Here is a 12,985-nt window from a genome sequence, read left to right on the forward strand (position 1 = left end):
CCCCATCTATCCATCTATCCATTGTTAGGAACCTTGACTCAATAGCTTGGAGGACTCAAATGCACGACCCAGAGACAAAAAGGTTTTTGAAGAAAAAATAGTCTTTACTTGCAACAAACAAAATCACTCTTTTAGAGGAATGAACAAACTGACAAACGTAAAGCGCTCTCGTGGAGGGTAAAAGGCAAAACACTGACTTTCATTAAACAATGGCTTAGATCTTACTTCTTGGAGCAATGAACAAGACGAACCGACAACAAAGGGAGACAGGACAATATATACATGAGGTAAGTGGGCACAGGTGGAAACAATCAGGGGCGGGGCAGACACTGATGATGGCGGGAAAAGGAACCAGAGCAGGAAGTAAAGGGACCTGGAATGAGACAAGGTGAGTACAAAACAAAACAGGAAATGGAACATAAACTAAACTAACATGACAAAACTTAACATAATTGACGGGACACAACATCCATCTATCTATCTATCTATCTATAACAATAGTCTTCATTTATAGACAATAGGCACCATTTTAAAACAACATATATCTATTGCAGTTATGATGTCATAATAACATACAATTGTATAAAACACAATTTGCTTACATCTTTGTTCTCTTTTGAGAATCAAACAAAACAGATTTAAATGTAAAAAAAAGAATGCAAACAAACAAGTGAAATGAACTGAATTGGTTTTAATTCACTGGCTGGAGCGACAAGTGAGGAGGAGCAAACATTTAACAACGAGGGAGAGATTGAACAAAGAGAAAGAGTAGAGGACAGAGAGAGTAATGGAAGAGATAGAAGAGAGGGGGCGGGTTATGGAAATGGAGACTGAGGGAAATAGCACAGGAGACACAAGAGAGACCAAATACCAATACTAGAGTAGACCAGGCCGGAAGAGAGGTAGCAGGAATAGATGAGAGAGAGATGAGGGGTGAGAGAGCTGATAACGGTCAAAGAGAGAGAATTCTACATGAATTTGATCGAGCCAATTATAAAAATAAAGCACTAACTGATGAAGAAAAGTACTGCCTTCTCAAAAAAAAGTGGTTCAAACATGAACATAATTACCCCAAAACAAAGTTTGGTGAAAAGCAATTACGCTATAACATGAAGTCGGAGGAGAAATATCCTTGGCTAAGATATTCTGTTTCAGAAGATTCCACCTATTGTTCCATTTGTATGTCATTTAGTAAAAAACAAAAGAACACAATCTTCATAAATGACGGATTTCGAGACTGGAAAAATGCCATTGGAGAGAAGCGGGGCATCATTTCTAACCACAGTTGTAGTCCAGCACACCTACATGCCTCGGAGCTGGCTGAACATTTTCTGTCAGTAGCCAAGGGCAACAGAAAAGCATTAATTCTGTTCTGAGTGATGCATATGCAGAGAAGGTTGGAATCAATCGCAAAGCTCTACTTTCCATTATTTATGTTGTCAACTGTCAATCAACTGATTCTTATGCATTACACTTTCAAAAATAATTTATATTGTAGCCCACTGACTTGGTTTGAAATCAATATATTATCCAATTTCGGACCCCCCACAGGACTTAAAAAGCACCTCACTAGATCATGAAAATCCCAAAAATCTCGGGGGTGTATACCCCCGAACCCCCCTAGAAGGTTTGGACCTCGGTATTTAGGAAATCCTAGATACGGCCCTGCTCACACCTATGTGTTATAGAATTAATGATAACTACGGAGCTTGCTAACAGCAAGGCACAAGGCTACTTCACTCATTTAGCTAATGTAAGATACAAATGCTGTCGAGCCCTCACTGCTTGTAAGATAAAGAGCAAAAACTGACTACTTACCCGAGCGGCGAGCCCCGCTGTTCTCCGTCATTTTTCTCCCGGGTTGTTGTGATCACATGACTGACAAAGCCGTGCTCTGATAGGCCAAGTCAGTTTGATTGCATTAGGGCTCGATTGCTTATCCTGTCTGAGTAGCCCGGATGATGCTGCATCGCAATTTTGGACATCGAATTTTATACACCGAATTTTTTGACATCGAATTTTTTGACGTCGAATTTTTGGAATCTGAATTTGAACATTCGAATTTTTTTCACTTGAATTTTTACATTTTTATTTCACATAGGTAAATTCGGAGCAAAAACATTCAGATACATGATTTTCAAAGTAATTATTTTCAATGCTATAAATTCGGTGTCTAATAAAATTTAAATACTTCTGTCTCTTGTTTGCTTCCATAGCTAGCTGTTAGTGTTGTTGCATAGTAACCACCTCGCACTATGTTTCGTGCAGAAGGCAACGGAGGGACTATTTTATTTTGAACATCATTATTTACTAATAAAAACTATTTAAATTAGAGTGTGTATTTTTCTTTCATATTGCCACACTTGGTAACCGTTTTATAAAAGCAATCGCTCACTTCAGGCCGTGATATATGCTCATTATATCACAGCTAAGGGGGTTGTCGACCCTCCGCTTCGCGTCGGGCCGAACCACGCCCCTTAGCTGTGATATAATGAGCATATACCACGGCCTGTTGAGCTATTGCTTAAATATACATAACACTTGGTTGACTTGTTAAATGACTTCTGTAGAATACCTGTCACCTGTCATCAAATTATGAGTCAGCGCCCATGATGTAAGTTACATTAGTTTATATGAATTTTTTCCCGCAGCACAGCAGTTAACATAAACTGTATTGACAACATGTTTCACTATCAGCCAAAATAAGAGTCCCCTTTCAGTGTTGTTAACCCATCTATCGACCAACTTAATCACATTGTTAGAACTATCTGAATCTCTAGCAACTGTTTCTGAATAACAGTGTCTGACTACATGAATTATACACTTCCTTTTGACATTGTTAATGTAGCCTACATCAGAGAATATTGCACAAATCATGTTTAATTTATCACACTGGTCTAGTCAAATTTAACAGATCAAAACTTAAAGCCACTATATGTGTGTAGTATTAAAAATACTAAAAGCGGTTTCATCAAAAAAGACAATGTGTTGGACATATAACCCCATCCCTCAACCATAGTTTAATGAATGGGCTCAAAGAAACACATTTTCCTTCTGGATTTTTGTTAAAAGACAAATCATTTGAAAGATGTTTTAATATCTTATCTTGTACATATCTTGTATAATATCAACGTTCACACAAAGTGGCCTTAAAAGCATAATACATACAGAAAATAATCAAGTTTACAAGAGCAGCATTAGTAATACAGTGAGTATACTTGTCAAAAACAATGTGTGTGTGGGTGTGTGTGAGTTTGTGTGTGTGTATGTGTGTGTGTGTGTGTGTGTGTGTGTGTGTGTGTGTGTGTGTGTGTGTGTGTGTGTGTGTGTGTGTGTGTGTGTGTGTGTGTGTGTGTGTGTGTGTGTGTGTGTGTGTGTGTGTGTGTGTGTGTGTGTGTGTGTGTGTGTGTGTGTGTGTGTGTGTGTGTGTGTGTGTGTACGGTATATGTTGTTACACACAGTTTCAGCTCAGAACGACAGGTCTTAACAGGTTCATATTAACAGGCCTGTTTATCTGATTGGAAAGCATCACATTGACTAGTTGTTGACCTCCACAGAGACGTAAACTCTTGCCTTCTGGTTCCCTTGTAAACAGTGATCCTTTCACCCTGTCCCACCTTACCCGCTAACCCTCATAACACTGATTCACACATGTGCAGCTGTATCTGCCGAGTGACAGAAGATCAATGTTCACAAACAAAAAATGGCATCTCACCACTGATGGTTATAGCCTTGATACAGACGAGCACGGAGAGAAAGTTGGATGCTATTTCTGCAAGGGAGTGGATTTTAATCCTTCCACCCAGTACAGTAATGCACGTACCTCATTATGAATTTAAATCAGGGCTCACCATATGCTGTTACGTTTCTTGATTACTATCCTGTCTCCGTTTGTCTAAAAGTGTAATGATATGCTTGGGTTTTTTATGCCTTCTCCTTCAACAGCTGTAAAAGGACGTGTCAGAGATAAACTGTAAATTAAGCTGTTAATTGATATAATTATATACAGTATATCCTATTTACATTTATATATTTATTAGTTACATACAGTACTTATTGTGTAACAGCAGTTCTGTCTCAACATGTGTATTCAAGTCAAATCTCATTCATATTAAAGGGTAACACTGGTCAGCTTATGATGCTATATTGGCATACCAACTTGGTCACAAATAATTGGGGAGAAAGGTAAAAAAAAAAAAAAGGTAAAACCTGCTTGTAGTGATACATGTACAGTAGAGGAATATTTTAGGGTTTAAATGAATATCACCAACATAAAATTAAGCTTAGTGGATGTAGGAGCTCCAACAATCCTAAGATTCATCGTCCTGCAGTTATTTAGTTACTAATATGTGGGACCACTCTTTTTCACCATTGTCCATTTCGAATATTATTCGTTATAAGTTTTCTTCTGGCATGGATGCTATTTTAAACTACCGCTATTAGCTGGTATTAGTCAGCTAATTGTTTCAATCAAATGTCCCTAGTACGTCAAAAAAAAGGTATACTTCACATGGGCTGATTTACACCAAACTTCTGTAAGGGTCATGAGGATAATTAGTTATTTTGCAACCAATAATAGCGTAGCCAAACCAAACCAACTTCATCAGGCAAAGGTTCCTGGGTTGTAATTCCAAGTAGGTCAAATTTATATTTTTGGTCATCTTTGTAGCCAGCATACAGTAAATCTTGTGCCCATTGTCCATCCCAAACCAAGACGCTAGTTGTGCAAACTTCCTACTTGCCCACCAGTGGTTTACCAGATTCCTGAATACCTAGTTCCTCTGTATTACATTTTCTGTCCTTAAGGCCATCTAAATGTCTGAATATATCACACAATACAATGCTTAACTATTTGAAATGATTCACATTGAAAAGGCCATGAGTTTTAATTAAGGTCAAAAATACAATAAAGTATACACTACTTTTGTACCGCAGTTGCTACAGATATAGACTTACTGATTAAAGTTCAACAGGTTGGTGTTGAAGCCCCTTATCTCATTAAACATTCAGCCAGTGGAGAAATAAACAATCAGCCTTATTCAATTTGAAGTCTGATATAGGATGTTTATGTTGTATCCACGGTGATTTGACGTCCTGCCCTCTCAGAGTTCGTTGGATGGAGGTAATCAGTCAGTCCATGATGGAGTTTCCTCAACTCTTTCATCCCTCTGACATCCTGCGATACCATTCAGGCCATTTTGACCAGTAGTCCCTCGAGCATGAAAGTAAAGTATTTTCCATGTGTGAACCAGTGGTGTGAAACCTAACAGTGACACAGCAATCCAATGAGTTGCCCAGATTCACACATCTTCATCATCATCATCGTCATTCTGCCTCAGCCTCCTCTTACGTCCTCTCTGGCTCCCTCTTTGAGGAAGCCGACCCACTGGATCCTGACAAAGCATGTACTGTGTCCAGATTTTCCTGAACGCTGTGCGGAATTTCTTGATGCGGAAAGCGTACACGATTGGGTTGACCGCAGAGTTGCCATGGGTTAGAATGATGGCGATGTAAATGAGGTAAATGGGCTTATCACAGGCAGGCCAAAAGAGGGTGATGCAGTTGAGGATGTGAAGAGGGAGCCAGCTGACTGCAAAGAGGAACAGAACGAGTGCGAGCGACTTGGCTAGCTTCAGCTCCTTCCCAAAGTAGCGGCTAGGGTCTGTGTGGCTCGCTGTCACCTACAGAGAGATAAAGAAGAATATCATCATACGTTTAACTTTACATTATCCAGTTCACAGTAAGTCTGTTTAAATACTATTTTAAGGTCCCCTATTATACTGTTTTTCATTACTTTATAATAAGTCTCAGATATATACAAAACATGTCTCTGAAGTGTTTGGCCTCGAAATACCAAACAGATCGTGCATTGCAGCATCCCATAATCCCCTCTGTTTCAGCCCTGTTTCAAAAGTGCTGATTCTCTGTCTGTTACTTTAGATGAAAATAAGTAGCCCCTCCCCACGCCCCTCTGAGAGAGATTTGGTTAAAAAGAACACAATGGTGCTCTAGGAGGAGATCGAGGTGATAAGGTGGGGGGGGGTTACCTTGGTTGGTGATTGGCTAATGGTTACACAAGCCAAACACTCGTTATGACATCATAAAGTGGCCAAAATCTGATCAGCTCATTTTCAGACAGGTTTTTATAGAAATGGATCAGGACAAAAAGTGAGTGAATCTTTTTTCCAGAAACTTTTAGAATCTCTTAACACAGAGGGGACACATGTTTATGTATAAAAGACATGACAAAGTGTATTTTGCATAATAGGTGACCTTTAATTTGAAGACACAAGAACAAATGAAGAGGACTACCTCACCTTCTTGTTGAGATGCTTGTGGATCATGTAAAAAATCTCGATGTAGATAGCGAGCATGAGGAGCAAAGGCGGCAGAACCCAGCCAAAGAAGTTGAAGTAGACCATGTAGTCCATGCTGATGACCGTCTCAAACTCACAGGTCACCAGAAGGTCATCAGTGAGCAGGGAGCCATTGTCACGGAGAAACTGCAGGTTATTCCAACCCAACATGGGCGTGAGGCCCACTATGATGGACACCAGCCAACACAGTAACACGGCCGTGCCAGCTCGACGAGGAGTCACCACCCGCTTGTAGCTATGGCGACAAGGGAGAAGATCTTGTTTTTAATTAAATCCAATAAAACATATTAATTACTACAAATTATTTATAACAATTCATTTTGTGAAGCTTATAGTGCTAGTGATACGAACTAGAGGCTGTTGTTCAAACCCTTTAAGTGAACTCTAACTTTAAATGAATCCACTCTTGCTAAAAAAAGAAGCGGAAAAGGGTCTTAAAGTTTCATTTGTTAAGGAAAATTGTGTTATTTATTTTTCATTTAACCTTTAGTACATATTCATTAACTGTGTCAATGTAAGTCAAGTGGCTAACTTTCAACTGCAGTCCTTGGTGGAGATGTTTCTAAACCAATTAGGCAATGGTTGATTCTTAGAGAATAAGAAAACAAGATACCATAAAGACATCAACATTCCTTCAAAAGTTGCATCTCTCTTTAAAGAAATACTTACCCACAACAACAACAAAACAGTGTCTATTAATTGCTCACCCATATTACTTTAAATTATTGGGGAGAATTTGTTTTCCTCTCATATCTCCACAACTTATAAAGGATCAGAAAACACTTTATAATTGTGGGTAAGTGTGGGATGCGTTTAACAACAAAAAAACAATACTAAACCACTCATTTACAACTCTCAAATAATTATTGCAGTATAATCCAAATCGTATTAATCCATCTGAATGTTGACTTCCCAAACATATCGATATTTGCTCAAACTTAGCATTTGAAACACAAACCCATAAACAGTCCAACATTGCCTTGCAAGTCCTGACAAGTAAAAATTATAATATGAGTTGCATGTGTTTGGGAAATAGTGAACATAAGATTAATCCATGTTTTAAAAATAATGTTCATTGTGGAGGCAGAGAGGAATTAAGAATTTAAGGTCACACAGGGTGAGTGGATGAAGTGGTTCCTCAACACTGTAGTTTGTGGATGTGTTGGACTGACATACTGTATATTGTAGTATTCCAGTTACTTTTTTTCTTTTTCATTCCAAGTAATTCATTATGTCTGGCAAGCATGCAACATAGTTTAAGTTTGATCTTCTTTCTCAGGAAATCACTGATTGACAAAGTTGACACAAGCAACGCATCTCTTTTGTTCAAAAAACTGTGGGAGTTATTGGCGTTAACCCAACCACCTGCAGATCTTTGTCATCGTAAAAGGATGACCCTCATCCTGTCTCTCCCACACAAAGGTCTGCTATTGGACAGGTCTGTGAATCAGTCATTGTTGAACGGACATTATTTTGGTAGACCACGTTCCTCATTTTTGTAATTTAACCCTTATCTCTAAGAGTCAGACCTCACTCAATCAGAAGGCATTACTCAATTATGTTGCTCTCACTCTTTTGCACAAGGCACATTTCTCTTCCTATCAAGCCTGCTCCCTGCCTAACTTCACTAATGCTAACAAAGAAACCCACTGAGAAATGTGCCAGAGCCAAACTGTCATATTATCCCCCTCATTTACTGTCTCTCAGTTGCCCTCGCCTTTCACTCTCTGTCACATAAAGCACACTCACTCAGGAGCTCAACCAGGGTGAGTCAGACACAACACAGGACGTGTGAATGAATACTCAAAAGGAGAGTCAGGGATAGGTATTCCCATATGTGACGACAGGTTTTTATTTTGTTTGTATATAACTCTCTGTTGCTGCCTGTAAAGCTTGGCTGTCTGTCTGCCTATATATCAGCTGTCTGTCTGCCATAACAAATAATCACTTACTGCACTCGGCTGTCCTACATTTATCTATACCTTCCTGTGAGATTTTCATTCACGTCTACCACCTGCTAAATCAAATCCTCCAGCTAAGGACACTAGCAATGCTAGGGACATTTTAAAATGTCAGGCACACCACTCTTATCAAGAGAGTGTGCTTCCATACCACCTCCGCTATAAAAAGCAATCAGTGGCTGTTAAACTGTGTGCCAGTAGAGTCCCAGGGGAGGTTAGGGGAGGGGGACTACATTTCTGACACAATAAAATTCAGCATGAGACAGTAAATACAATACACTCTAAAATCTGATCATGACCAGATGTGAGTATATGGCCAAAATGAACCACCAGTGAATGGAAATACATTTTCTCAGATGAAGTGACTCTATAAAAAGTGATTGCTTTGTTGGGAAGCACACTTTGCAATCCTGAGGTTGAGGACAATATTTACAAGTGTTACAATATATTTTTTACATGAAACACATCTAAAACAAATGTCCAGTTTTGAATTGATAAACTGTGAGATATATCTATCCATTACCTCCTTCTGTCACTACATCCAATGTGTCATGTGAAGTGCTGAGAAACCCTGCAGGGAACTGATAATGAAAACAATCAAGCCAATAATATTGAGATCATTCACTATACACAATAATCCCTGTTTAGTTTTGCTGCAACCTGTGTAAATGTCATCTGAGTGATTGTTCAGCAGCGTGGGTGCATGTTTTTATGTGTGTGTTGGTTGCCAGCTTGAAAAATTACGCAATCCTTCAACCAGCCACCCTGAGCCGATTGGCCAATCATGCATCCTCTGCTAGATTCATTCCCCAATTAGCCAACTTGAAGTGGAAACTTGAGTTTTCAGTAAAATTATGGGCAAGGAAACAGGACTGATGATAACAGTATGATGAGCCCTGACTCACAATTTCGAAATGTCGAAGTTACCCTGAAACGGAGATGTCAGTTTACCATCAAGTTAGTGATTAACAAACCAAAAAAGATCATAAGGACTAAATACATAAATCTAACATTGATGACCTCCACATGGTGCTTGTACATATTTAGCTCAGGCTGGAAAACCGCTGTTCCCCCATATATTTGAAATATGTCAGCTCTAAACATAATGGGCCTGGATTAGCTTTGGATCCTGAGGATAATAATGTTGTTCCAATCTTGATATATATTTAAAATGTAAAATAATAAGTAAATACAATTATTTTTGTGTGGCAAGATAATCCGATTTCATCCATCTATCAGTCTAACTGCCATCCCGGGTATTTATTAAATTATTGGAAAACTAGAAAAAAATATTCTAACCACAAAGCGTGTTTTATTCTTCGAGAGACATTTAATTTTCAAACTATCTGTGTTACTTAATTATATTTGGGGAAGAGGACAGTTAATGTAAGATTAGTTTATATTTTTGGTTCCAGTCTACAGCTTGTATCTGGGATACAGTTTTGTGTTGGGCATATACACTTATACACACAAATAAAATGATGAATGAATAGATTTTTAAATAAATTGAACTTGTGATAAAAACTCTGCCTTGAACACCACGCATGCCACTGACACACTGTCATTTCAGAGACAACAAACAGGTCAATGTACCCCTGTAATAAGGTAACAGTAAAATAATTAAAATCATCAGACACACCTTTACACTAGGCAACATATTACAGTCTATTTCTGGCTGCAGCTGGGATGGAAACCTTGGATGGCCACTCTGCTGGGTGTCCTTGGTCCGAGCAGCGAACCAGACACAAAGGCTTCTGTAAATCAGACAATATATTGTAAACTAGAAGAATCGAGAATAATTCACCTTTAAGCCTACCTCATGGGTATTTTGACTCTCAGATACCGGTCGATGGCGATGGCCAGGAGCGCCAGTATTGAACTTTGAGTGAGGACGAGCACTGTGCAGGCGACCAGCAGGCAACTGTAGAAGTGCGTCTGGAGTCCGATGCTGATGGTTATGGCGAGGGGGATGACAAGAGCCCCGACCGCAATGTCAGCCAAGGCCAGGGAGACGATGAAACAGAACGTGGTGTCTCTCAGAGACCGGTTAATACGCACAGCCCAGACCACCATCACGTTACCGATGACAGACAACAAGGCGATCACCACCTCCATCCCGATGTAGAGGGCTTTAAGGGAAGACAGAGCCATGTTCACGGATGCTGCTGCCAGAGTGCACTCAGCAGAGAAACAACACGGCGAGGGAGTTCCCTGCGAGAGTTTGTGGGCACCGACTGAGACAGCCTGACTTAGGTTTGTTTTACATCCCGAGTCCGACAGAGGTAGAGGTAGTCTCTGCTGCTCTGAATTATTCCAGGTTCCGCTCCATGACATCGAGCTGCGCGCAAGACGCACAACTTGGTCTCCATGCGGTCGGAGGCGTCAATTCCGATAATGAAGGGCACCCTGCCGTCCTGCTGGAGGGGGTTGCTGGACGGAACCCAGGATCTCAAATGAGTCAAGATCCCAATGTCAGGCGATGTTTGAAGTATCTACTGGGAAACTGGTGGTTTATTTTACCGTTTAAACTGAGTCATATAAGCTCATGCACCTGGGATCAAGTTTACGCAAGTCTTTCTTTTCCTCAGGGTATTTTCTTTATTTTGGAGTTACAGGTTATATAAGCAAATGTCAACCAGGAAATTACTATTATTTAACACACATCTCATCTTCTTTCTGCATAGTCACATGAGTGAATGAAGACTCGCCCCGTGGAAGTGGACTCAATGAAAGGGAGTAAATCAAACATGAATTCATATGAGGTCATTGTCAGAGATGATCACTAATTTAGTGGACTGAAAATCAGAAGTAAAAAATCCACTAATTTAAAGCTTGGGGTTCCTAGTGTTGATTAGAAAGAGGGTTAAACCGCCTTTGTACACATATATATATAGCCTATATATATGTCCCTTATTCTTTTCTTATGTGACTGTAGGCTAAAGTGTGTGGCTTTGACACTGTGGTGAGGATGTAAAGACAGGAATCTGAAGACAAATTGCCAAATGCTTTGTGTCGAAGAGAGACCATAAAACTATACTGGACAACATCAGCTTGTATCAGTGAGAAACAGCCGGATTCAGCTGCAAGACAGATGCACACACACAAACCTATATACATGCAAATGAGACTCATAAACAAGTTGCATAAAGGCATGATTTTGCATACAGATAGGAAGCATAAAGTCATACTGTTAAGACAAATACAGTATGCCTATCTGCTTTGCATTTTATTGCAAATGGGACCACAGTCTTCGCAAAACTTTATAGTCAAACTTCTTCACCCGGATGGGAAAAATACAGCCTCAACACTCGCCCTGGTAGAGATGGAAAATGGTCCACGTCAAGGCCCATGTCTGTCACCTTGACTACAGCGAAGGTCTGAGAATGATTTATGACTGTCATCTTTCACTTGTGTGAAACTCTTCTCTGCCTTCCATCAGGTCTGCAAGATTATTTCCACTCTATACCAAACCAGGGATGCTCGACTCATGGAAACCTGAACCAAATGCAGTTTTTATTTTAAAAAACATGTTCTTAGCAACCTCTAGCTGATGAGTTAATATAACAATTCTTTCCTGAGATGAAGGAAATTCCACAAAAAAACAAATGGGTAATCGTATGGATTTTTGAAGTAAGAATGTACACATTTTGTTAAAATTGTAATCCCCTCATATTGTTTGTAAAGACCTGACATAATGTAGATATGTGTGTGCTTTAGTGATCTAGTTCTCTAATAAGGTCAGGCTATTGACATTAGATGATGAATGTTGGTCTTGCTTTAAATCATGTGATTATGATAATAAACGTTTTTTCTTTACTTCTGCACATTAATGAAGCCCTTTTTGGGGGTCATTAGTTTCCTAGTGTGATCTTTAATGAAGCTACTGATCTTGAAACATATAGGCCACATTACAGCTCTCATAGCACAACAGTAAACTTTACAAAACATCATGTTGTTCATTAACAACGATAATGTCAATATTTCAAAAGATCAATGTCTGACAGGAGTGCTGTCTCACTTCGATATTGAATACACAATTATTTGACATTAACGAAAGTTTGAAACTCTTGTATGAATCTAATTTTGCTTTAATAATGGACAAATGTGTGAGGACAGGTAATAATCCCGTTTGGGCTTATACTTATGTTGTATTTACAATCTATTGGTTGATTGGGTTTCTCCATCTTTGTATTTCATTCAATTATGTGTGACAGGCTGCAGTTAAAATAACTCTGAATCATAGTGTAAGATTAAATCCAAGTGTTTATTTGTAAATGAGCTGCTCCAGGTCTTCAGGGCAGCTTTTGGGTGGTCTGTCTCAGGTATCAGTGGTCAACATCGCTATGACTCTTCTACAGTACTGAGGTTGTATATGTAGATTGCTATGATTGGCTTATTATCTTGCTGCAAAAGCATACATATTGTCTTCCTGCCCTCACTCCTCATTGCGTCATCCCATTTCTGAAGAATACCAGTGTCGGACAAAGGGTGTGTGTGTGTGTGTGTGTGTGTGTGTGTGTGTGTGTGTGTGTGTGTGTGTGTGTGTGTGTGTGTGTGTGTGTGTGTGTGTGTGTGTGTGTGTGTGTGTGTGTGTGTGTGTGTGTGTGTGTGTGTGTGTGTGTGTGTGTGTGTGTGTGTGTGTGTGTG

General features: G+C 39.5%; 1 protein-coding gene across 1 annotated transcript; it reads right to left on the reverse strand.

Annotated features, from left to right (window-relative positions):
- Positions 1-2,964: 2,964 nt before the first annotated feature.
- LOC117547540 (adenosine receptor A1-like) lies at positions 2,965-10,818 on the reverse strand. The gene is made up of 3 exons (XM_034218374.1): positions 10,155-10,818; positions 6,318-6,612; positions 2,965-5,681 (listed from the first exon to the last, which is right to left on the reverse strand). The coding sequence occupies exons 1-3, from the start codon at positions 10,670-10,672 to the stop codon at positions 5,301-5,303; spliced, it is 1,194 nt and encodes a 397-aa protein (XP_034074265.1). The 5' UTR covers positions 10,673-10,818; the 3' UTR covers positions 2,965-5,300.
- Between the last annotated feature and the right edge of the window lie 2,167 nt (positions 10,819-12,985).

The sequence above is a fragment of the Gymnodraco acuticeps genome, unplaced genomic scaffold, assembly GCF_902827175.1.
Source record: "Gymnodraco acuticeps unplaced genomic scaffold, fGymAcu1.1, whole genome shotgun sequence".
NCBI lineage: Eukaryota > Metazoa > Chordata > Actinopteri > Perciformes > Bathydraconidae > Gymnodraco > Gymnodraco acuticeps.

Bases quoted from the DNA above. Each gene is read 5' to 3' on its own strand.
- LOC117547540 (XM_034218374.1), bottom strand. From the start codon at position 10,672: ATGTCATGGAGCGGAACCTGGAATAATTCAGAGCAGCAGAGACTACCT. The intron at 6,613-10,154 runs GTAGGCTTAAAG...TTGTCGCCATAG, and splicing joins AGAGTCAAAATACCCATGAG to CTACAAGCGGGTGGTGACTC. The intron at 5,682-6,317 runs GTGAGGTAGTCC...ATCTCTCTGTAG, and splicing joins ACAAGCATCTCAACAAGAAG to GTGACAGCGAGCCACACAGA.